At 32.2% G+C, this 25,752-nt stretch overlaps 1 protein-coding gene across 3 annotated transcripts in view; it reads left to right on the top strand.

Annotated features, from left to right (window-relative positions):
• The window catches only part of LOC127730293 (O-acyltransferase like protein-like), an 82,907-nt gene extending 57,478 nt beyond the window's left edge, over positions 1 to 25,429 (top strand). For 2 of the 3 annotated variants that reach the window (XM_052238615.1, XM_052238616.1), the window contains exons 13-14: positions 23,401 to 23,580; positions 25,343 to 25,429. In XM_052238615.1, coding sequence (XP_052094575.1) covers positions 23,401 to 23,553 — 153 coding nt within the window. In that variant the 3' untranslated portion in view covers positions 23,554 to 23,580; positions 25,343 to 25,429. Of the gene's footprint in view, positions 1 to 22,038; positions 22,160 to 23,400; positions 23,581 to 25,342 lie in introns of all 3 variants that reach the window. The other variant, XM_052238617.1, reaches the window with a different exon arrangement.
• Positions 25,430 to 25,752: the final 323 nt, after the last annotated feature.

Below are 25,752 nucleotides of genomic sequence, written 5' to 3' on the forward strand. Positions count from 1 at the left end.
TATGTCCGTTTTGATATTTCACAACGACTGGTGAGATATAGAAGAGATGCTACAAAAATCTAGTCCGACCCGCCACATGTCCATGTCCTAAGCCATGAACCTTGTCCGTGGTTGTCCTCAATTATATGCAATGTTTTTCGTCTTTTAACGGAATTTTATGTTAATGGCAGATCTTTTATGATTGATTGATTATATGTTGCTCAACGTCCAGAGGCAAATATTGCATGCATGTTCAGGACGATGACCTTTGATGAAAGCCTCTGTTAAATGCATTCGCAACATTTTTTTTTACTTAAATTCAAATTTCTTCCAGTTGTTGTCCTTTTTAAGTAAAGTCCACTTATCAGTTTATTACTAAATTGATATTGTAACTATACTTATATATTATGAGTGTGTATATTTGTGTGTCGTTTTCGACTTACAACCCACATTTCTCTTATGCCTCCAGAATATGCCTGACATATCTGCCACTTAACGTTAAGCCAATCTTTATAGACAGTGTAAATATGCATGCATGTTCAATCATTGCAATTTTTGGTGTTTTTTTTTTGTTGTTGTAATATTTCATTACAAAAGCATTTATTTGAAGTTTTCAAAATAATACTTCATAAATGATAATATTTTAGATTTTGCTTCGATATTTGGAAAGAGTATGTTTTTTAAACTTTAAACATAAACAAAGCTCGAACATAAAATGGTATTGCATCACATATCTAAAAAGGATTACGTTGGATATAACATAAGATTCAAAGTACACTGGATTATATCTTTGATAACAAAGGCGATGACAAGTTTGGTATTGACCTAGTCCAGTGAAAATATGGGACGTGTTTTTCTACCAATATATTGCAAAAATCTCGGGTAGCAGGGTATATTATCTTGGAGTTGATTGAAAAAAGTCCCCGTTGATTTCATAGAGCTGTACAACTCAATTGCACAGATGAATGTTTACTGTTTCCTATTACTACTACTCAAATGTTCAGTTGCTTTAGAGGATAATTATCATAATATAATACAAAACAGTTATCAAACATTGAAAGGATATTCACGGCATGTAAACCAGACGGCTTTACTTCACTTAAGATATTAATGCACTGAATAAAGCACTGAATGTACGGAACATATTAGACAATCTTCAGACATTTTCAGATGAGTTGGACAAGTTCTCAGAACTATCTGATAGTGTTATAATTGGAAATACCACTAATGTTAATGGTTTTAATGTCACTTCGACTTTAAACCAGAACACATATATTGATTCTTTGCCTACAACGGTGTATGCAACTCCTGAACAAAGTGATACCACACGTGTAAAGGAAACACCAACTGTTTCCGTAACCACAGAGTCAATGGTAACAACAGTTCTACCCGTAACAGTGACTGCTTCTTATTCTCCAGTAATAACCAGTACAACCCCACCCTTACCTAAAGTGAATGCACTCTGCTTGAACCATACCCAAAGTATTCTTGGAGGTTTATTTGGAGGAAAACAATGGGCTATGCAAAGTAAGTACATGTAGAATGCCAGTGCAATGGACAATAGAAGTAATTCATCCCGGCGAAATATACCATTTGTTTAGTCTTAAGTCATGTTATGCTAGACCATTAATTTATTTTTGAGTTATGTTTGCGTACGATTGAGATTTTTGTCTGGTGAAATAACGTATATCACTCATAACTTAAATGTAAAACATGTTATATGATCCATACCTTAAATGTGAAACATGTTATATGATCCATACCTTAAATGTGAAACATTTTATATGATCCACAACTTAAATGTGAAACATGTTATATGATCCATAACTTTGAAACGTGTTTTATTACAGGAAAACGTGAAAAATCTGATCAAAAATATCTAGACAGTTATTTGAATAAAATTATGAATACTGTTGATATTAGACACAATTCTGAATTTAATAACAGGCAAGTACTCTGAAATCGATTTGTGTTTGTACCGGCAGACAAAGCAGCCAATAATGTAGTGGTGGTGTGACGCATATACTACACGCAAATTCTCCAAAACGAAATTATCATTTCTTCTACATTTAGGTCCGTACGCTCCACAGAGAGTCAAATTATAAACAAGCATATCACTGCCACTACCCAGCTATAAGCCTTTTCCGAACATATGAAAGTCCCAACTATGTCCTGGTTACATACATTACACAAGCAACCATTTAAATTTCGTTTCATCACTGCATCTAGTAAGTGTTCTACTAATTATCTGTCAGTGCTTCTAACTACCTCCCTTACTACTATCATAGAAGTTGTTATTAACTTTTTTAATAAAATAATGGTATTAATTATTTTTGGATTGTTAAAAATTCTTTAGAGGTTTTAGATAAAATACGTGCTTTTGAGGGTCCTTTTAATTCTGTTAACAGTTATGATTTTCTACTCTCTACACTACACTTCCACACAATCTTATAAAGAAAAAGTGTGCATATTTAATCAAATGGTCTTTTTAAAAATTTCATTGCAAATTTATTTGCTGTAACTCTTTTAAAGCCGTTTTCTGTATCGAAAAAGGTAAGTATGCTAGATACACTTACTGAAAATGTGAAGATATGATTGAAGCTTTAAATATTCTCCTGGACAACATATATGTACGTTTCGGTGATAAATTGTATCGACAGGTAGAAGTTATTCCTATGGGCACTAATTGCGCCCATTTAATAGCAGATTTATTCCTGTATTGCTATGAATCATAATTTATGACCAAACTCAGTAAAGACACTTCATTGTTACATTTGGTTGACACATTCAACAATACCTACCGTTATATTGTGGATATTTTTTCGTTAAATAATCTAGAATTCTCTACATATACTACCAAAATTTATCCAAAGGAACTTACTTTAAATATATCTAACATAAATAGCAGTAGTTGTCCTTTTCTAGATTTAAACATTTCAATCTTTAAAGGGAAACTCCATACTAAATTTTAGGACAAAAGAGACGATTTTTTATTCCCTATTGTTAATTTTCCTTTTTTAGACGGTGATGTTCCTTTGGCTCCATCATACTGTGTTTATATATCCCAACTCGTTCGTTATGCCCGTGTGTGTAGTGATGTCATAGATTTTAACGAACGTAATCAATGCATCACTGGTAAATTATTAAGTCACGGATTTCGATACCATAAATTACTTAAACTAAATTCTTCCATAGATACAAAGATTTCATTCGTAAATTTGGCTGTACCTGTAGAAAACTTATTAAAAACGGTAATTCGCATCCTAAATTTTACGGTAATATTGTACTTAAAGCGCGGAAATCACAACGTGATCCGTGTAAAAAGTAAAATCACAAAAATACTGAACACCGAGGAAATTTCAAAAAGGAAAGTCCCAAATCAAATGGCAAAATCAAAAGCTCAAACACATCAAACGAATGGATAACAAACTCATCGAACCACTAAATAAACTTATTAGTAAAGGTTATCTTATTAATGTTGTTATAAGATCTTTGAATATTGTTTACAATGGCACAAATATCGAATTTGTCATCAACAAATAAAAACATAACTTAATTTGTATTCTTTTCGAATGGTCTTTTGGGATGTATAAATACACAGCCACGTTTATTTTCTATATAGAGATTGTTTTATCGATAAATAACATTATACATATTTATTATAAGGTTAAATCCTAAATGTCCTTCTGCCTGTCGATAACTTTATTTTGGCATTGCACAAGTCATGTCTTCTTTGACTGTCCATGGCGTTAAAGCACTAAATCCCTGGGATGTGTGTTGATCTGATGCATGATTTTTTTTATTATTAATTGTTTTTGGCTTTCAACTAGCTTTCAGTAACTGCGAGTACTCTCAAATCGTACTTTCGTGTTCATTTGACCTGTTGATACAATTTGTAATGTATTTTTGATATCAAATGTTTATTAATTCAGTGTTATATCTAGTCTCACTATTTTTATATGTATTGCCTATAATAAATGTTTAGTATTACGATCAATTTTCACTTCTGTTCTCGTACTATGAACAGCAAATTTATTTTGTAAAAAATATTTTCCGTACTCCCAACAATGAAATTATTATATTTAAAGTTACCTGACGTGTTTACGTTATTTTATTTAACGCCTAGGTTACAGTCGTCTTTTTGACATTGTTTTACATATTGTATTGATATTGTGTCATAGATCAAATTCATTCGTTCAGTATATGTTTACTTGTTTTGTTAAATATATTTTTTTTATCGAGTTAAGCCATTTCAATTGATATTTTATAGTGTGACTTTCTATGTTGTAATGTTATACTACTGGTTCAGGTTAGGATGAAGGTTTGCGCCTGTTAAAACGTTTAAACCGGCTGCATTTGTTTGCACCTATCCTAAGTCAGGAACCTGTTCTTCAGTGGTTTTCGTTTGTTGATGTGGTTCCTAAGTGTTTCTCGTTTTTTATACAGATTTTACCGTTGGTTTTCCTGTTTCAATTGTTTATACTAGCCATTTTGGGTCCCTTTATTGGTTGTTGTTCGGTGTGAGCCAAGGCTCCGTGTTGAAGTGAGAAACATTTTATACATGCATCACCTAGAATATATAGACTGTTGAACGTTTGTCCGAGTAGTCCGATATTAAAGTCCCATTTTTTGTCCAAGAAAACGATTTGTTTTAGAAGTTTTAATGTTCGGCTTGATATAGGGAAATATATTTATTCAAAAGATAAAAATAAATAAGACAAGATTTTCAAAGTTATGACGTCCGCATGATAAATGTCTTCATAATTAGACTGTAAATAAACATTTGTATTGTATTTTTGTTATCCCCTTTTTGAGAACATTCATATAAAAAAGAAAATGTAGTATGATTGTCATTGAGACAACTCTTCACAAGAGACCAAATGACACAGAAATTAACAACTATAGGTCACCATACAGCCTTCAACAATGAGCAAAGCCCATACCGGAAAGTCAGCTATAAAAGGCCCCAAAATGACAAACGAGAAAACTAACAGCCTACTGTATGTACAAAATAATGAACGAGAAACAAATATGTAACACAACAACAAACGACAACCACTGAATTACAGGCTCCTGACTTGGGACAGGTACATACATACAGAATGTGGCGGGGTTAAACCTGTTAGCGGGCGCCCAATCCTCCCCCTAACCTGGAATAGTGGTGTAACAGTACAACAGAAGAACAAACTATAAAAATCAGTTGGAAGAGGCTTATCTCATAAGATGGATACAAATAGAATAAAAACAAATCATGCATCTAAGACTATGCATGTATCCATACTTTTCCAGTCCAAATTTACAATACTTATAAGTCGATACAAGACAAGGAAAAGCAATTAGGACATTTTACAAGTTATACAAACTATCTCTTGTCAAATGTGAAAATTGTTTTTTTATTATCGAAATAACTTTTAAAAAATCTGGATTGTTAAGAGAGACTCATTTCGAAGACTCACTTCGGGGGGAAATAGATGACAAAAATAAATCTATAATACTAAAATAACGTGGTCCAATTTGTTAGCCGGAATAGGGTAAAAACGACGAATCAAAGAATTCTACTTTATATATAACTAATATAGGACAATGGTGTTGATTGAAAATTACACCATTCCAGGCCCTTTTGTTTTCCACATAATTAATATTACCAATAATTAACAAGTTCCGGGTCGAATCCGATACCGATACCAATAGTATATGTCACCTGTTACCTATTACCTAATCTGTACGTTCCGCATCTGTCAGGCGCACCACCAAACGGTGTATTTTGGATTTGCTATATACACGGATCATAATCACACCTAAACTTCTTCATTATACATTTGTTTTATATTTTGATCTTAAGCTAAATTCAATCATTGCCATATTGTTTCCGAATATAGTATTTTAATCAGTTTGACTTTAGAAGATAACCATACGAATACTAAAATTAAAATATAGACTTAAAATAAGGCGTAGGTACAGTTTCCAATTTGTTAGCCGGCATGACGTAAAAACAGCGAATCAAAGAATTCAACTTTATATATAACTGATATAGGACAATGTTGTTGATTACAAATTACACCAATCCATGCCCTTTTGTTTTCCAAATATTTGATATTACAAAAAAAATAATAAGTTCCAGGTCGACTAGTTCAAACAGAAAGATTTAGATAGCATAGAAAACCGTGCTTCTTATAGTCAACATGACTTTAAAAAATCCAGACTAAAGATAAGGCTCATACATAAGTAGATACTTTAATTGAGTCACAGACCCGTGATGTCGCGGGTGTGTTCTAGTGGATTAAAAGTTCACAAAATACTTTACAGAAAACTAGATCTTGACCGACACGAACCCCGTAAAAAAGGGTGTGAACTCAAGTACTACTGTGGATATGCAGTTCTTACTCCACTAGTGACTTCCTTCGTGTTGCTTAATGCAAGTCAACATTCGATTGTTAGCCGCATTAAGTCCAGTAAAGGGAAAGTTAATATTATATATTGTAATTTTTGAATTTGTGCTAAATTTTGGGCTTTATTGTGTTTATATCTTTTAGAAATGTATATGTATTTAAAATAGATCTATAGATTTATTGTTATTTCAATTTGTACATTTATTAAGGATAGGAAATGTTTTGATATATTTGTTTGTTTTACCCATTTTCTTTATTCTCTAAACACAGTCCAACTCTCATACATTAAAATGAATAGAAAAAATTAAGTTATTTTTTATATCAAGGGCATGTATTATTCCAAATGTATCAAATAATCACTCTTCATATGTTTTTTTTTTTTATTTTTTTTTTAAAATATGTAATTTACTTGCATACAGACTTTTCCTTTTTGCTCGTACAAGTGATATATGACTTTACAGGTGATATGAAAATGTACCTGTTCACAGAGTTGAAATGTCTGTAACGTTTAGCAAGAGAGGTTAACTGCTGTATATATACTTGATATGAATATACTATGTACAGTTTTCTTTTTCAGTGTCGGATGCTTTAAGAAAGCCTTCTGCAGGTTTACTTGATACATTTTTCATTTTCAGTGTTGGATGCTTTGGGAAAGCCTCCTGCAGGTTTACTTGGTACAGTTTTTATTTTCAGTGTCGGATGCTTTGGGAAATCCTCCTTAATGTTTTCTTGGTACAGTTTTCATTTTCAGTGTCGGATGCTTTGGGATACCTCCGGCATGTTTATTTGGTACAGTTTTTATTTTCAGTGTTGGATGCTTTGGGAAAGCCTCCTTCATGTTTACTTGGTACAGTTTTTATTTTCAGTGTTGGATGCTTTGGGAAAGCCTCCTTCATGTTTACTTGGTACAGTTTTTATTTTCAGTGTCGGATGCTTTGGGAAAGCCTCCTGCATGTTTACTTGATACATTTTTTTATTTTCAGTGTTGGATGCTTTGGGAAAGTCCCCTAGGTTTACTTAGCGGAAAATTTGCCTGGATAGGTGATTATGACGAATGCATTGGTATAACAGCTGATGAATTCCACGGAGAATACTGTCTTGCCAAGTTTTATGTTGCTTCTATTTCCAATCCTGTGCGTAATTATTTTTATCTTTAGAATACCGTAAAAACACTTTTATTATCATTCTTACATTTTCCAAAGTTATGGAGCTTTTTATAATACGTAAAGATGATATTGAGAATGACAGTTCATTTTGGCATCCCAAAAACACGTGGCAAACGTTGTTGATGTTAAAGACAACAACGAGATTTAATTGCTGTAAACAGATTTTTCTTACATCTGTCCGTCTATCCGTCTGTCCCATATAGGTTGCATGGTATGACCTGTGTATATATTCAGTTTTTTTTAATCTTCTATATTTAGCAAGATGTAAGTAGATATACTTATGGTGTGAATATTATTATCAGGATTTCGATTTCCTTTAAAATTTCAACAAATGACAGAATGTTGAACTCTGGTCATTTCTGGGGTAATTTAAGCATGCAGGATACATGGTTTGTCCAGCTATTTAATCTCGCAGTTTTCCAGCTTGAACTATTTTTTTTTTCTTTAAAAAAAGTGTATTGCATTCTTCGTTGTTACATTTTTTGTGTTATTCTTAGTTTTTGAACATATATAAAATTTATTCAAATTCACCGGATTTCAATTTTTTTCAACCTTTCAACAAATTACAGAATGATGAACTTTATCATACGTAGTGAAATTATTTATTTTGGATACATGGTGACTCCGGCTGACTTTATAGTTATTAAGCAAGGACTTTTATATTATGCAGGGTATTTTATCATATATCAAGACTCTGCATATTATCATCATTTCGATTTCCTATTAATTTCCAGTAATGACAGAATACTTTACCTATTGTGGGGGGATTCAAATCTGTCTTTATCTCTTTTCAACGTATAAATTCAGAATGGAAACGGGGATTGTGTTAAAGAAGCAACAACCTACCAAACGCAACGAGTTAATTACTGTTTCCTAAATCTGATGTTTATGGAAATATAATTATCATGGAAGAAATGAAAGCAATATATTGTATAGTTGACATCTGAATTTCATTTCAACTATAATAATACATTGTACCTTCAAACATGCAGTTTATAACAACATTTCGTTTTAAGCAATAAATAGGATGACATATCAATGATAGATCACATGTTTTTACAGATTCACAGCATAAACAGATCACATGTTTTTACAAGATTCACAGGATGAACAGATCACATGATTTTAAAAGATTCACAGCATAAAGGGGGAGGGGAATTTCTTCTGGTTATGAAACTGACTTTTCTTCTAAGTTTTTATTATGAAAAAAAAACATTGCATGATATTTCTTTACTTCAAATGATATTATTTCAGTTACCGAAAGCAAAAGGAATGGAAATTAGAGTCGGGATATGTGTGCCTAATACTTGCTCGATTTCAGATATAAAAAATATGTTCAACTCCGGTAGGTATATTATTATATTTATGCAAGGTAACATTTGTTTTTTAACATTGAGGAAACGAAGAATACACAAAATAATCGATAAATTGTATGCATAAATGCGTTTTGTTTCACTATCTTTAAATGTTCGTTACTGTGTCGTTAATAGAAACGGGAGAAAAGAGTTACCAGTATGTCGCGCCGATGTTGCTTCCCCGAAGTTTCTGTCACCTTGATGCATTATATAAAAATAAAACAAAATTCCAAGGAGGCTAGGAATGCAGAAAGATATATCGAAGTAGAACAAAACACATAACAGCTAAAAGAACTTAAACATGAGCAGCACTAAACATAACAAAAAACATGTGTGAAAATAGATGTCGTAGAAATGATGGTTCGGGGGATTGATGTTTTACGTCTAGTGGCAAATATAACATGCATATCAAGATGTGAACATGTGAAATGATTTGAAAACTGCTTTTTAACCAGATCGACTTTTTGAATCGAATTTTAACGTGCTAGTTCACAAGGTAACAGGTCGCATGAAGACATGCCTCCCAACCCGACATATTATTCAGACTCCGAGTTAACCAGACTTTGATCTTACTCCTATATGTCAAAATGCTTTCGGGAAAAGCATATGAAAGATACATATTTTTAAGACTCCCCCAATAAAAAAACCCCCAAAAAAACATAAAATCATTTCTAGTGCAATACGCAACATATGCAATATAAGATAGCATAAGACTAACATTAATGATATCCCTTTGAGGTAGATTTAAGTACTAAGTATCTAAGAACTTTCTTTCAATTATAAACATTTGGATTCGAGTTATATTGTTTGCTTTTGAGAAGTTCGTGTTGTGTTAAAATAAATATTCACGATACGGGATTTCCCCCATCACTTGGTCTAGTTCCGCTGACGATCGGCCTCGATATTAGCACAATGTTTTGTTATTAGCATGTTTGATATTTGATATATGTGGAGTGTTGATTTCTAGCTCCTCAATTTTTGTAATTGTTTTGAAACTAAGGTTTAAATTTCCTCCGACAAAGCCGACCTTGGATAGCAAGATGTTCTATTTCGGCTTTTGAGTTTTCATGCTTTTAAGGGCATGCGATACAGTTACTGTGGAGATAATGATGCTGCTAACGTAAAATGTTAAACTGTGACATATGGGGAAAAGATGCATTTTTTGAGTGATTTTAATCATTAGCTTGTAAATGAACCCCTCTTTTTATAATTGACATTCGACTTGACACTGTATGAAGATTATTTGTTCCAATTTTTATGAAGAAATCACCGATGCATTTGTTTTTTAATTTACATAAATATACAGCCAAAAATGCCGTTTTTTTTCTAGAATCAAGAAAATTTAATAAAAATGAATTATTTACAAAGAATTGTTACACAAATCAAGATCCTACTTTTTATATTCCAATTCTGTTTTCAAAAATCCGCATGTATTTATCTTTTGAAGGATGGAAATGTCCAAGAATCCGAAATTTTAGGTAAATGTCCAAAATGTTGACCCCATTCATGTCTAAATTTAGCACATGAAGGTATATTTTTAATTACATAATTTATTTGAATTGATTAGGTAAAAAATAGCTTGTATGCAAATTTTCGTAACAAAATCACCTTGGGATCAAAACTGTATCGTATGCCCTTAAGTGTTTATGTCGTGAATGTACGTAATACTGACTATTTCATAAACCGTATCTTTCTAAATGAAAAATTGGCATTAACCCCGCCACATTCTTTATTTGCCTGGCCCGAGTCCGGATCCTGTAGTTCAGTGCTTGGCGATGATTCATATCTGTCATATTTATCTTCCGTAAATTGTTTTGTGGTGGATAGTTGTCTCATTGACAATCATACCACATCTCATTATTTTTATATTAAAGATTTTTAATGGTTTTGGATCGGTATAGCTGTTTTTGGACTATCAGTCTCCAAATGTACGAGCAACCTGGTGGTCACTTGTCTTTGGAATTTGCATGTTAAAATGGTGGATTTAAATGTGTGTAAATTTTCAGTTCACGAATTTAGTATTATACTAGATCTCACCCGCGATTTTTAGTATTCACATTCACTACAAACCAGTAAAAGTCTGAAATGGCCTATATTTGTACTCGACTGTACTGATTTTTACTCGACCAGTCTGAATTGGTCTGAAATTTACTTGATAATACTCGACTGTAGTCTGAACCATAGTTAACAGTCTGAACTTGTACTCGACCTTTACTCGACCAGTACTTAACCATTTTATTTTCGTCTGAACCATGCTCGACCTAGTCTGAACCATGCTCGACCTAGTCTGAACCATACTCGACCTAGTCTGAACCATACTCGACCTAGTCTGAACCATACTAGACTAAGTCTTAACCAACCTAGACCTAATTTTTTGTATCTATCTATTGTATTTCATCAATATAGGAACTGTTTTTAAAAGCTATTTCCCCTGGCTAGAAATTTGAACAACAATTTGAAATTTAAAATGTATTCAATATGGCATTGAAACCAAAATTTCACAATAAACATAATATAAATTCAACACCATATTTATCAACACTTACATATATATATCACCTTTAAAATAAAAATAAAACAAGCTGATCAAATAATCTCAAAACTGAATTGTTACTTATATTTTCAATGTTATTCAAATTTTTTTTGAATGTTTCAGATATATTTTATGGTTACTGGACAATTTTCACCATTTACTTAAGCCTTGTATAGATTTATGGTGTCAGTTGAGTTTAGTTAATAATGCAGTGAACATTTTTTTTATTAAAATATATTTAAAATAGTATATAAAGCATTTAATAAATTTTAAAAATCACCTTTGTTTTGTAAAACCAAGAATTTAATATAATCATGATAATAGAACTTCCATAGCAATCCTTGATAACCATTTAAAAAAGGAAATGTGTTCCAAAGTTGCAGAAAAAATTTATTTCAATTATATTTAAATAACTTTTGTCAAAATTAAAGACATGGCATACAAGAAGCACTTTAATAAGGTTTAATTACCTAGTACATGTGTGTTTTACAGGTAAAAAAAAAGCCCTTTTTTTCTTAAACTCGTGTATTACTTATCTAGTGAATTCAAAAGGCCTTGTGATTTAAGTTTTACAGGGTGTTACAATTTTTAATGAATGTTAATTAGCAATTAATACTCTCTGGCCAGGTGTGATCTTTTTAATGAGTTTGCCCCAAGCAGGAGGTATTTCTTTATACTTTACCACTAATCAAAAGAAAAATTTTATCTATTTCTTTATTTTTTTTATCCCTTTTTGATATATAATATATCCCAAATTATAATAAGAATAGATATATTTCTAATATAAGGTTAAACAATTTCAGTGATTTTTTGGCTGTTGTTACCTCATTAAAAAGATAATTATATAACTATTGTATGTAACCATGAAACCTATATAGTTTTTCTTTAGGAATTTAGGAAAATTAAGTTTAAAAAAAAAAAAAAAACACATGCTAAACAAGAAGCACCTTTATAAGGTTTTATTACCCTCAGTAAAGGTGTGGTTTTTAGTTAGAAGAAAATCTTTTTTTTAACAAAACTCTAAAACTTTAAAATTAATATAACTAAATTATTATGTAAGATAATTTAATCTAACTATCTCTATTTGATAAATCTGAGAATCATGTAAGGATGTAAAAATATGATTTTATATATATCTTTATTTTATTGTGGCTGTTGTCATGTCAGAAAAAAAGAAATTAATTTTAACAGCTAAAATTAAAAAAAAGTATAGGTTTTTTGGTCATGTATGGTTCAGACTGGTCGAGTATTGTTCAGACCTTTGGTCGAGTACGGTTTAGACTGAAAAAAAATGGTCAAGTACAGGTCGTGAATGGGTTAAGACTGTTTCAGACTGGTTGAGTAATAGTTCAGACTATTTTCACTGGCAAAGATAAGGGTCAAGTACAAATCAGTACGGTCGAGTATGGTTAAGACTGGGGTCGAGTAATGTCGAGTAAAATTCAGACCAATTCAGACTGGTCGAGTAAAAATCAGTACAGTCGAGTACAGATATAGGCCATTTCAGACTTTTACTGGTTTGTAGTGATTATCATCAGATAAAGTGGTGCTGATTATAAGGTGCACAGTTTTCTCTGCTTTCAAAATCTTTCTGTTTGAATTCATCCTGGTTTTCTAACAATAACCGGAAACTACTTGTAGATATATGTTTTTGGTCAATGATTGAATTTAATAGTGTCTATCCCCGTATAAAGAAGACGTTCATGTGTGATTATGAGCCGTGTATATAGCAAATCCCAATATATATGGGATATGGTGTACAAATTTTTGCACATGTTTGCGGTATACCATCTTTTCCGCAAGTTTATTGTTTTCTGTTTGGTATTAATTTAATAGTTAAGATCCATTTTTTACATCTGGTGATGCGTTTATTTGGCAATCGCCAATGGCAGTCAGTAGGGTTTAAGAACATCAGTTGTTCGACCTGTTAGTCAAATGCGTTTTGTTAAAATATACCTTTTCACTTTTTTGGTCTTTTGGAAAATGTTGTTTGTGCTGTATTTAGACCCCTCTACCAAGAAATTTGTTTTGCATGCACACGTATAAAAATTGCGGTTTTTATCCAACGCAATCATAAGTTTGAACGTTGTTTTCAATTTAGACTTGTTTATATTTTTTCGTTTGGGCTTGTATTATATTTTCCTTCGGGTTTATATGATCCGTTCATCCTATTTCGACTCTTCAAAATTCAAAAGTCTATTCTAAATTGAGGTAAATTATATGGCCTTCCAAATACCGTTTCGATTACTAACATCACTGAAGAGACATTAATGGTCGAAATCCGGATATGGTGTACAAATGTTTGCACATGTTTGCGGTATACCATCTTTTCCGCAAGTTTATTGTTTTCTGTTTGGTATTTAATTAATAGTTAAGATCCATGTTAAATCTGGTGATTAATATATTTGGCAACCGCCAATGGCAGTCAGCAGGGTTTAAGAACATCCGTTGTTCGACCTGTTAGTCAAATGCGTTTTGTTAAAATATACTTTTCACTTTTTTGGTCTTTTGGAAAATGTTGTTTGTGCTGTATTTAGACCCCTCTACCAAGAAATTTGTTTTACATGCACACGTATAAAAATTGCGTTTTTTATCCAACGCAATCATAGGTTTGAACGTTATTTTCAATTAAGACTTGTTTATATTTTGTCGTTTGGGCTTGTATTATATTTTCCTTCGGGTTTATATGATCCGTTCATCCTATTTCAACTCTTTAAAATTCAAGAGTCTATTCTAAATTGAGGTAAATTATGTGGCCTTCCAAATACCGTTTCGATCCCTAACATCACTGAAGAGACATTATTTGTCGAAATCCGGATATGGTGTATAAGTTTTTGCACCTCATGTTTGCGTTATACCATCTTCTCCGCAAGTTTATTGTTTTTTGTTTAGTATTATATTAATAGTTAAGAACCATGTTAAATCTGGTGATCAATTTATTTGGCAATCGCCATGCAATGGCAGTCAGCATGGTTTGTTCGAGCTGTTAGTCAAATGCGTTTTGTTAAAATATACTTTTCACTTTTTTGGACTTTTGGAAAATGTTGTTTGTGCTGTATTTAGACCCCTCTACCAAGAAATTTGGTTTACATGCACACGTATAAAAATTGCAGTTTTTATCCAACGCAATCATAGGTTTGAACGTTGTTTTCAATTTAGACTTGTGTATATATATATATATATATATATATATATATAAAGTGCCTTGAAAATCAACCTTACGATGTTAGAGTGGATCTGTTTCTTTACTTCCTCCCCGAGCGGGGCTGGAACCTGCACATTTTATTTCTAACGTCTACGACAACACCGCCTAGCATTGCGCAGACACCTTATCCCCTCCTCTAACTATAGCTGATAAAAAAAATCAGTTTTCGTTTCGGGAGGTGTTACCTTCTCGTAGGAATTAAACAAGGATATCTGATACAATACACGAAGTATTCTTTTAGTGTACAGAAATGATCATCTACTCATCTCTTCAGTATAATTACAGGATGCTAATCTATTTTTAGAAGCATACAATCACTGTAAACTAATATATGTATATGTCTGCCTATGTGTAGTGACAACTGTAAATTATACCTTGTCCATCGGATTTCTTATGATTAAGAAATACCAGGCGTTAGAATATGTATAAAGTGCCTAGAAAATCAACTTACCGATGTAAGAGTAGATCTGTTTCTTTACTTCCTCCCCGAGCGGGGCTGGAACCTGTACTTTTTATTTCTGACTTCTACGACACCGCCTAACACCGCCTAACATTGCGCAGACACCTTATCTTACCAAGTGGTTTTTTTTTGTTGGTTTTAGCAGAAAACAAATGCTTCAATCATAAAAAATATGAACGTGAAGCAACTATGTTATGCTAAATCAATTTAGATTATAACTTTAATGATAATATGTATTTGCTAATTTAAAACTTCTCAGTTTATGGTGAGACACATAACAAGGGAAATAAAATAACTGAAGACTATAATATATATATATATTGTCAGCATAAAAATCTAATTCTTACTGTTGGGTTTAATTTTCAGACTTATATACATATATAAACGTCTAACATAAAAATACACAAAATACACAAACTGGTCTTTTTCCCTTATTATTGACATTTGAAATGATTATCCAACGTTGGATAAGACCTTCAACCAACTTTCAAGATGAAAATAAAATTGCTGTTCCTTTTATCTATATTTATTTCCCATTATAGTCTTCAGTTATTTTATTTACCTTGTTATGTGTCTCACCATAAACTGAGAAGTTTTAAATTAGAAAATACATATTATCATTAAAGTTATAATCTAAATTGTTTTAGCATAACATATTTGCTTCACGTTCATATTTTATATGATTGAAGCATTTGTTTTCTGCTAAAACCAACAAAAAAGCCACTTGGTTTGTTGTTGAGATTTACACAAGTGTATATTAATCAGATACATTACACGTACGGGAATCGTTCAATTTTCCATCGTTGTAGTAAATGTTATGATAGAGTCGGAGATCAAAAGTGTTTGACACCACGAAAATAACGCTGCTATATATTTCAAACCTTTTTTTCAAATCATCCTGAAGTTATTACTTTTCCTATTTGAATGATATATTTATATCATATTATTACTTTTCCTATTTGAATGATATATTTATATCATATTATTACTTTTCCTATTAGAATGATATATTTATATCATATTATTACTTTTCCTATTTGAATGATATCTTTTATCATGTTACCCATCTTTATCTAATTGTAATAAAACAGATGTATTATCATTGCTCGCAATTACAGGTAATATTGGTACGCTTTATGGAGCACTGATAAAGAGAAAAACCTTCATGGCCATTATCAATGCTGAGGTATCAGTAGATACCTTCTTCGCTTTAAGGTACGTACGGTCTCTCAAAATGAATGTAGAAATAATTAATAAGATAAGATGGGGGAAACAATAAAAAAAAATTATTTAAACAACAAACACAAATAATATTACTATTTGAATACCAAAGTGACTATGTTTGTTATTTTAAAATGATTGAAACCAGGTGTAAAAGAGAGGCGAAAGATACAAAAGGGATAGTCAAACTCATAAGACGAAAATGCCTTCGCAAAAACCGAAAAACGACCAAAGGACAAACAACAATAAATAAATCACAACATAGAAAACTACGGACTAAGCAACACGAGCGCCACTAAAACTGAGGGTGATCTCAGGTGCTCTGGAAAGGTAATCAGATCCTGTTCCACTAGTGACACCCTTCGTATTGCTCATGTAAGTACAAACCCAGTTATAAATTTATTTCGGTAGGTCTCATTCAAGGAAAAGAAACTGAATTGGTTTATGTTTTATTTTCATCGGTTTTGGAGGTAAGAAATAACATCAAATGTTTTATCCGTCAACTCAAAAAATCATGTGATCGTTTGGAAGTTTATACACATTTACTGATTACCAAGCATATTTACTAATATTTCTCACTAAGTAATACATTTAAATTAAATGTTATATGTAGACATACATATATTGATTGTTTTGAAGGTACCACAATTAAATATCTTATTATATATTTGCATAGTATGATAATTTGTGATCGAATGTTGGTGATGAATGCATTTTTCATTGAATATAATGAATTTTATTGTTTGTTCTAAATCGAAGGAGATCTACAATAAAAAGTGTGTCTGTTTGTCCGTCCGTCCGTTCATCATTCTGTCCGTCACACATATTTTTTGCTTTCTACCATTAAGCCCATTTGAGTTAATAAAAGGAAATTGACAGGATTTCTCACCAGTCCACCATTGCAAGGCGTGTCTCGTACATGACAGAAATCCGTACATTGAAAATCATTGTCACAAACTATAAGTTGTGCTTATTTTAAAAATAAATCGTTTTGTTCTCCAACTTTAAATCCCTTGTAATTTGATTTTAAAAGTTGGTAGATTATTCACCAATACAAGAAGGTGTTTGGCGTACGAGGATGATACATGTACATTGAAATTCATGGTCAAAAGCTTGGTTCAACTTAGCTCTTCCGTGTGTAATGTACAAGAATCGTTTCCGCTCAGGTTATATGTTTGCATTATCCGTCATACAAATTCACAATCAGTCAGAATGTGATAATTGGGGAAAGGACACAATCGGTAATTTACAGGTCTGACGTCCATTCTGGTATTAAAAAATCTTAGAGATGGTGACCGTAAACCTTTGAAAAAAGTTGTTTCGATGAATGCATATTTAGTCAGGTTATTGCCATCATTATAATTGTGGTTATAATGATTGTTTTACATGTACTGTTTGTGATTGATTTATTGATTGATTGATTGATTGGTGATTGTTTTGCGCCGCTTCAGAGTTAAAAGGCTATATCGCGGCAATGAACTGTTGGAATATATTAATTCAATAACATAGTATGTACAACACTCAAATCTTTTTAAAACATGCATTTGATAAACTGATGTTGTCAACAACCGTATAACAGGTTAACCCCTCCATATATTTTAATTATGATGGTGCAGATATGTATCTCTAAATATCTGGGAAGCGGACCCATGTGGTTAACAGATGGCTTCGAAAAGAAGTACTGTAAAGATACGTGGTGGTGGAATCTATTATAGAAGTACTGTAAAGATACGTGGTGGTGGAATCTATTATAGAAGTACTGTAAAGATACGTGGTGGTGGAATCTATTATAGAAGTACTGTAAAGATACGTGGTGGTGGAATCTATTATACATTAATAATTTCAAGACAGGTGCAGAAGAGGTAAATTTATTAATTTTGAGATTGGATGGGGTGACATTGGGTTGAACGAAAGTAATGGAGATGTGTGGTAAAGGTCCAGGAACATGCAACCAAAAGACAAACAAAAAACGAAAGGGTTCTATAGGTCAACATGCGGTCTTCAACAATAGACCAGTGTATATGCAATGTGTCATGCTCTTACTGTATAAATCGTCCCAGTCTAGAAATGTTGTGAATACAAGTAAACCATCGTCAACGAAGAATTTTCTAGCTTTCTTTTCTAAACGACATTTCATGAAAACTACGAGACTTCTATTATATTTGATTGAGGATGTAGTATTCACTACAAGCGCTCACAAGAACGTATGCTCCGATTGCGAAGACAAACTAGGTTAATGGTTCAGTGTATCAACACTTAAATGAACAAAATTTATATGATCACAAAGATTAAAATGGAAAGAAAAGTCAAGAAAACGTGTGTGGTCTTATCCCCTCAGTCTAATTGATAACATGATAAAAAAAGTAGAACATATCTAAAAATTCAAGTCATCATCTGATATATTGGACCATATCCCCAAGGAGATATCATAATTTTTTGTCAATCTAGAATATATATCGTCTAAAACAACGAAAGGCATAATCAATTTGTTAACACAATTTCATTCACTGATCTTATAAGATTGTAATAAAATGCCACTGAAGGAACTTATTTATCAAGTCGATTTGTTACCATTTATTCAGCTTACCCTCATATAGAAAGGCCAGAACATCACGTACATTATCTTTAAAAATTAAATATGTTAAAAAAGGATATATTTTGTCAATTTGTCAAGAATATTAAAATATTGTTGTTGTCAAAACGTATCCTTCATTAATACCTATATTATCTTACACCTTACCTTCAAAAGGCCTAGTAGAAATATATTGAAATCAAAATTCCAAGTTTGTTGATAGATATATACGTATATATTATTACAGATAAAATTGATAAAACTTCATTTATGCATCAGTGAATAAAACTGCCATAAAATGTTGGTACTTAATGTTGCTAGTCTTATGAATACGAATACTTTGTAGACATAACAACAGGAATATTGAAATAGCATACCACATTTTATGATACATGTATATATATTCAATATTGAAATATATATCATTATAAAAATTTTAAATAACTCATAATAAGAGTGTTTAAATACAAATGCAGTTAAAACAAAAAAATTGTATTGTATTCAACATTTCAGTGTTTTGCCCATGCTTGGTACTTGACAAATGATATGCAGTTTTATGTTATTTATAAGTCCACCTATTCTGCTTGCTCTTTATCAGTAAGTACATATTATTTGATATCACACCTAATTTTCCTTATTTTTAAACTTCTTTAATGGTTTTCAATAATACGCAACTTTCCTCGCTTTTGTTAATACCTGTATTGTCCCTGCCGTGCATTTGTACATGGGGTGTTTTTTTTTATCGAGTGCTAACTACTGTAATTGGTATCATGTTTGTCTCTAATCTTTGGTGGGCTTATAGGGTTTATTGGTATACCACATGTTTATAGGAACTAATTGAAGCTGCAAAACAGAGACCACCCGTGGATCCCGAATCTCCATTTCATTTCTAAAACATAGCATCAACAGTCGAATGACGCAATCAAATATTTACGAGTATTAAGCATGTGACCATGAGTTTTCAATAAGTTGACCAACCACATAACAGTTGTACACCTCTCAAAAAAAAAGTCCTCAAATCTTTAAAAAAAGATAATAAATTAAGGCGACAGTAGTTTACCGATGTTCAAAGCTAGTAAATCGATAACGAAGAGACAAATCAAGATAACAAACAAAAACTGAGGGAATGGCATGAACTCCAAAAGGAGCGAGATCGGGTCCGTCGACAGGATTAGCGACTCCTGTTATGTATGCATCACCTTCCATGTTAATCCACACTCAGTCAAAATTTCACAATCGGAAATAGAACACAATCGGTAAAATTACAGATTAGACGACTATGGTGGTATCTAAATATCCAAGACCGCAAAACTATGTGGCTAGTGAGTTAAGACACCTACACATTGTATTGGTCAACAAATTCGTTGTGGTGGCCGTTAAACATATGAAGTGTCCATTTTATTCGTTCTTCCTCATAACTCTGTTGGAAAACATAGCTTTTAAGATCGAAAACAAAAGAAAATAACCCATTACGTAAACACAACGTAGTTCTGAAAGAGATTCGCGCTTTGGACATTTTACAATACTAATTCGATATGAATTGCAAATACTAGAACACAATTATATCATTTAAAGCCAAAAATATATCAGACAATCAGTGATTGTTACCGACAAACAATATGAAAATAACTACAACAAAAAAGAAGTACTAGTATGATTGCATGATTGTTGCTTGTTTAACTATGTTCTAATAACTCATTCTTAGCATAAAGATGATTGGTAATCCACTGAAAAATCAAACCTACAAAATAACTTCTTTTTTTTAATTAAGACATATATAGTTCGTATAACCTGAAATTCAAACAATGATCTCACTTTCTACATAGCGATTACTTTGCCCCACAAAAATTATAAACGTGACAACATCAGTAAAATGAGGATGATAAAGTTAATAAACATTAGGAATATCCCATATAACTTCTAGATATCAATATAATATCAATTAACTTAATACAAAGCTATATCTTGACACATATTTAGTAAACTAGTCGTGAAAAATTCATTCTTTATTTTTCAGTTCTAAAATAGCTGGGACTATTGTTACTCTCGTATGATGGGTAGGAACAGCCATAGCAACAGCAGTTATATCTGTGCAGAAGGACCTTCGTGTAAATCTATTTATGTGAATATTTAGATTTTTTTTTCACTTTTGATAAAGGAACTTATGACCTTTTTCAATTGATATTTTATAAACGGAAAAACAGAGATACCAGAGGGACATTCAAACTCATAAAGTAGCAACACCAGTACACCAATTTTGAACTTAATTTGCAATTTTAATCTGAAAAGCTCTTGAAAAAATTAAACAATAAATTATTTTTGTCATTTCAGTCTTTTATTCAATTTTGAAACTTATCCACTACAGTTAATTTTAGGACTGTTTCGACCACATAATGGATTATTCGAAAACCGAAAGAACAAAAATGTACTGACTGCAAACCAAATGTTGAAACAGTTCTGAATTTACAAGAAGAAATATCGAAAAAAATATTAAACTCTTAACGAGACATTTCAAGTTCAAAATTTTTCAGATAATGTTTAGATCAAAATGGCCGATACAGACTAAAATTCATTTACTAGTGTACCATGTCAATGCTGCATTACTATTCCCGAATCGTTATTTTATCTCAAGAACGCTGCAAAAGAGAGGCGATATATACCAAAGGGATAATTAAACTCATAAGTCAAAATCGAACTGATAATGCCATTACAAAAAACCAAAAACCACCATAAGACAAACAACAGTATACAAAACACAACATAGAAAACTAAAGACTGAACAACACGAATCTCACCGAAAAACGGGGGGATCTCAGGTGCTCCTGAGGGGTAAGCAGATTTTGATCCACATGTAGCAACCGTCGTGTAGCTCATGTAAGTACAAATCCGGTGATATGTCTAATTCGGTAGGTCACATTCGAGGAAAAAAGGACGGGATTGTGATAACGACAATTGGAACATATCCGTCTTCTTCAGTAAAACAGATATTTCACAATGGTCAACCAACTCGTGATGACGTCCATACAAATTTTGAAGGAATGATTTCAACTTCACCAATTGGAACTTTTGGTTTATAAGCTTCCTTGATATGTTTGTCTTAATATCTGTCGTGATAATATAAGTAATATAATTGTATCAACTTAATGTATATTTTTCAGTGGAGGTGACTATTTTGATGCTTATTATCAAATGCCGTACTGTCGAATTGGACCATACCTGGTTGGAATGTACACAGGCTACATTCTTTACACAACGAAATGCAAATGTAAAATAAATAAGGTAAGACAGTTTGAGGATAGAGGCAATTAAAATTTCATTTACACCACAACTGTAATACTTTTTCCATGGTAGCATATATTTTTTGGAATGAAAAAAGGATTAACACAATATGCTTATATTGCAATATTACAATCCTGTTGATGATATCATGTCACAAAAAAAAATGCTTATGATGTGTTTTAATAATGTAGGTTAATCCGTGTACAGATTGGTCTCGCTCCTTTTCGATTTTGTTTGTTGCCTTGATTTGTCTCTTACTAATCGATTTACGAGACTTAAATATCGGTAAATTACTGTCGCCCAATTTTTGTGGGTACAGCTTGGGAAAGGCGAAGCCTAACATAACCTAAACTCCACATTAGAATGGGTTTTAGTTTGTGCAATGTCTACTTTGAATTTTACATATGTGTGTAATTTTGTACAAAGAACAACCAATTTATACTGAAATAAAACCAAATATTCGTTGCGAGTTTATGCAGTAAAGTCACGTTTACTTCATGTTTTTAAGTTTACAACGAATTAACAAGATCATTTCACAAGTTAATCCGAAGTAAACTTGCTGTTTAGTTATAAGCTTTCTATTTACATTTACATGGAGGATATTCCTGTTTTAAAATCATTCAACACATATCGTTTGCTTTAAATAACATTAACGGTACTAGTTTTACTGCACCAAATGCTCATTTTGACAATAATTTGTACCGCAAATGTTATTCGACAATTACTGTCTCTTCAGTGATGCTCGAGACATCAAGATTGCTATTAGTGTTAATAAAAACAGGGATAAAAAGAAAGAATGCACAATTAAGGACCAATCTAACTCCCTCAGGTAAAGTATTAAACAATGTAGTCAATGGCCTTTTTATATCAACAGAAAACATATTTGCATAGTTTTAAACCTTGGCAGATTCCTTGGTGTTTTTTGTGGTTTAAATTGTTAAGAAAATAAAGTTTTTATTGTAATAAAGGGACTATATTGTGATTAAACTTCTGAAGTTTTCCTCTAAAGATAAGTATATTTTTCAAATAACTCTATGATTACACATCGACCCGTCAACGTTTTGAACAATCACTGAATATATTTTACTTGTCGAATTGGGCATCTAGTGCAGTAAAATTGGTGCCATTTAATGTTATTTCATAAAACCTACAGAAATAGGCCAATGCGCAGTTTTATCAATCATCAAATAAAGCTGCACAAAACTGCTCTATACTTATATATACTGCATTCTTTGTTTCAGTTTGTAAATATAACTATATGGGCGGTGTTTGCTGCGTCAGCTTTAGCTGTACTTTATGGTGTATATGAAGATATAAATGGTGATCAGTTATCCATAGGTGTTTCCGCACTGTCTTACACAAAACAGTCTGGGGTGCTGCTGTCTGTTGGGTGATATTTGCATGTGCTACTGGAAATGGAGGTAAGTTTCCTGGTATATGTAAACACCATAAGTGTGTCACTGATTAAAAACAGTACATAAAATTGAGAATGGAAATGGGGAATGTGTCAAAGAGAAAACAACCCGACCATAGAGCAGACAACAGCCAAAGGCCACCAATGGGTCTTCAATGCAGCGAGAAACTCCCGCACCCGGAGGCGTCCTTCAGCTGGCCCCTAAACAAATATGTATACTAGTTCAGTGATAATGGACGTCATACTAAACTCCAAATTATACACAAGAAACTAAAATTAAAAAAGATACAAGACTAACAAAGGCCAGAGACTCCTGACTTGGGACAGGCGCAAAAATGCGGCGGGGTTAGACATGTTATTTGAGATCTCAACCCTCCCTCTATACCTCTAGCCAATGTAGAAAAAAACAAACGTACAACAGTACGCACAGTAAAACTCAGTTTAAGAGAAGCCCGAGTCCGATGTCAGAATAGGAAACAAAAGAAAATAAACAAAATGACAATAATACATAAATAACAACAGACTACTAGCAGTTACTGACATGCCAGCTCCAGACCTCAATTACACTGATTGAAAGATTATGTCTTCATCATATGAATATCAGGCACAATCCCTCCTGTTAGGGCTTTAGTATTATACCATCATAAAATATATGAGAAGAACATAACCCGTGTCATGCCAACAACTGGTTTTAGAATAAATATGTTTAATTCCGATGCAAAGACCCTATAAGTGAATCAATATTAAAGCCAAAATATGCAATCTTTAATGACCTGACAACAGTATCGTAACTATATCCCTTCTCAATAAGTCTGTTTAAAGGTTTTGTTAGCTTTTGAGGTGAATACTGACATTTTTATGCTTTGTAAAGAATATTACCGCAAAAGATTGGATGTGAAATACCCGAACGTATAAGATGTCTGCATGTTGAGTTATATTTACGAATGATGTCCTTATACCGATGATAAAATTTAGTAAATGTTTTGACTAGTTTATGATATCGAAAACCCCGGTGTAATAATTTTTCTGTAATACATAAATTTCTCTGGCTAAAATCTAATACGTTGTTAAATACACGAGCGAATCGTACAAGTTGAGATATATAAACACCATAAGATGGTGACAAGGGAAATGTAATAATTTAGAGCAGTTGCAATTGTCAAGGGATTAATCAAGACCTTAAATAAAACACAAATAGATGTTCTAATAGTCTGTCGCTAAACAAATCAATCGGACAAGAACGAAATAATTCATATAACATGACACTATCAAAAGATCAAAATAACATTTATTACAGCAGGCGTGGATACTCTGGCAGTGTGAGCAAGATCGATAAAATACGGAAACATGTGGAAAAAAGACTTCAATATTTTCAAAATGTTGCTCTGGATACTACCTCGCATTTTGAGAAGAAACATCGGATAGCTATTCAAATTAATCTGAAGAAACGTAGTTGTTCCTTGATGTACACAAACAACATGGTGGATGTAAGAGTCGATAAGAGTAGAAGTTAATATCTGGTCGATAGTAAAGGTCATAAGATGGTACGAAAGAAATCTTTGTCCAAAAATCAGAACAGTTTAGCTTCAAACAATTTAATCAAGGAAACAAAACACAACACAAACATGTTACAGTACACTTAATCTTTAAGATATTGATATGTTTAGCCCAATACTTCACATTGTACAATACATTTTGTTAAATCATATTTTTCAGAATCTTTCTTAAGAATGTATGACACAATTTATCAATGCACTTCTTTATTCCAGGTTTCGTAAATACAATTTTGTCCTGGAGAGGATTTGTACCTTTGTCTAGACTAACATAATGTGCCTACCTGAAAATCCACTTGTTGTGTACTTTTAAAACCAATCACGAAAACAGTTTTTGTTTTGGGATGATCATGAAGTGGTAAGGCTGATAGTTTCAAACAAGATATTCAATTTGAACAATATCAGTTATGTTGTTGAATCATCAGTTTCGTTAAAAGTCAACACTATCGTTATATGTTCAAAACACTTTTCAAGATATGCCGTCATTAGTATGAATTAAAAAGATGCGGGGAATATGTTAAAGAGTTAAGTAAAACCAAAATGACATAAAATTAAGAGACAAGAAGGAGTTCAACATATGCAGTCTTCAACAATATACACGTGTCTATACAATTATAACTATATGA

This window comes from Mytilus californianus, unplaced genomic scaffold (genome assembly GCF_021869535.1).
Source record: "Mytilus californianus isolate M0D057914Y unplaced genomic scaffold, xbMytCali1.0.p SCAF_2, whole genome shotgun sequence".
Classification (NCBI taxonomy): Eukaryota; Metazoa; Mollusca; class Bivalvia; order Mytilida; family Mytilidae; genus Mytilus; species Mytilus californianus.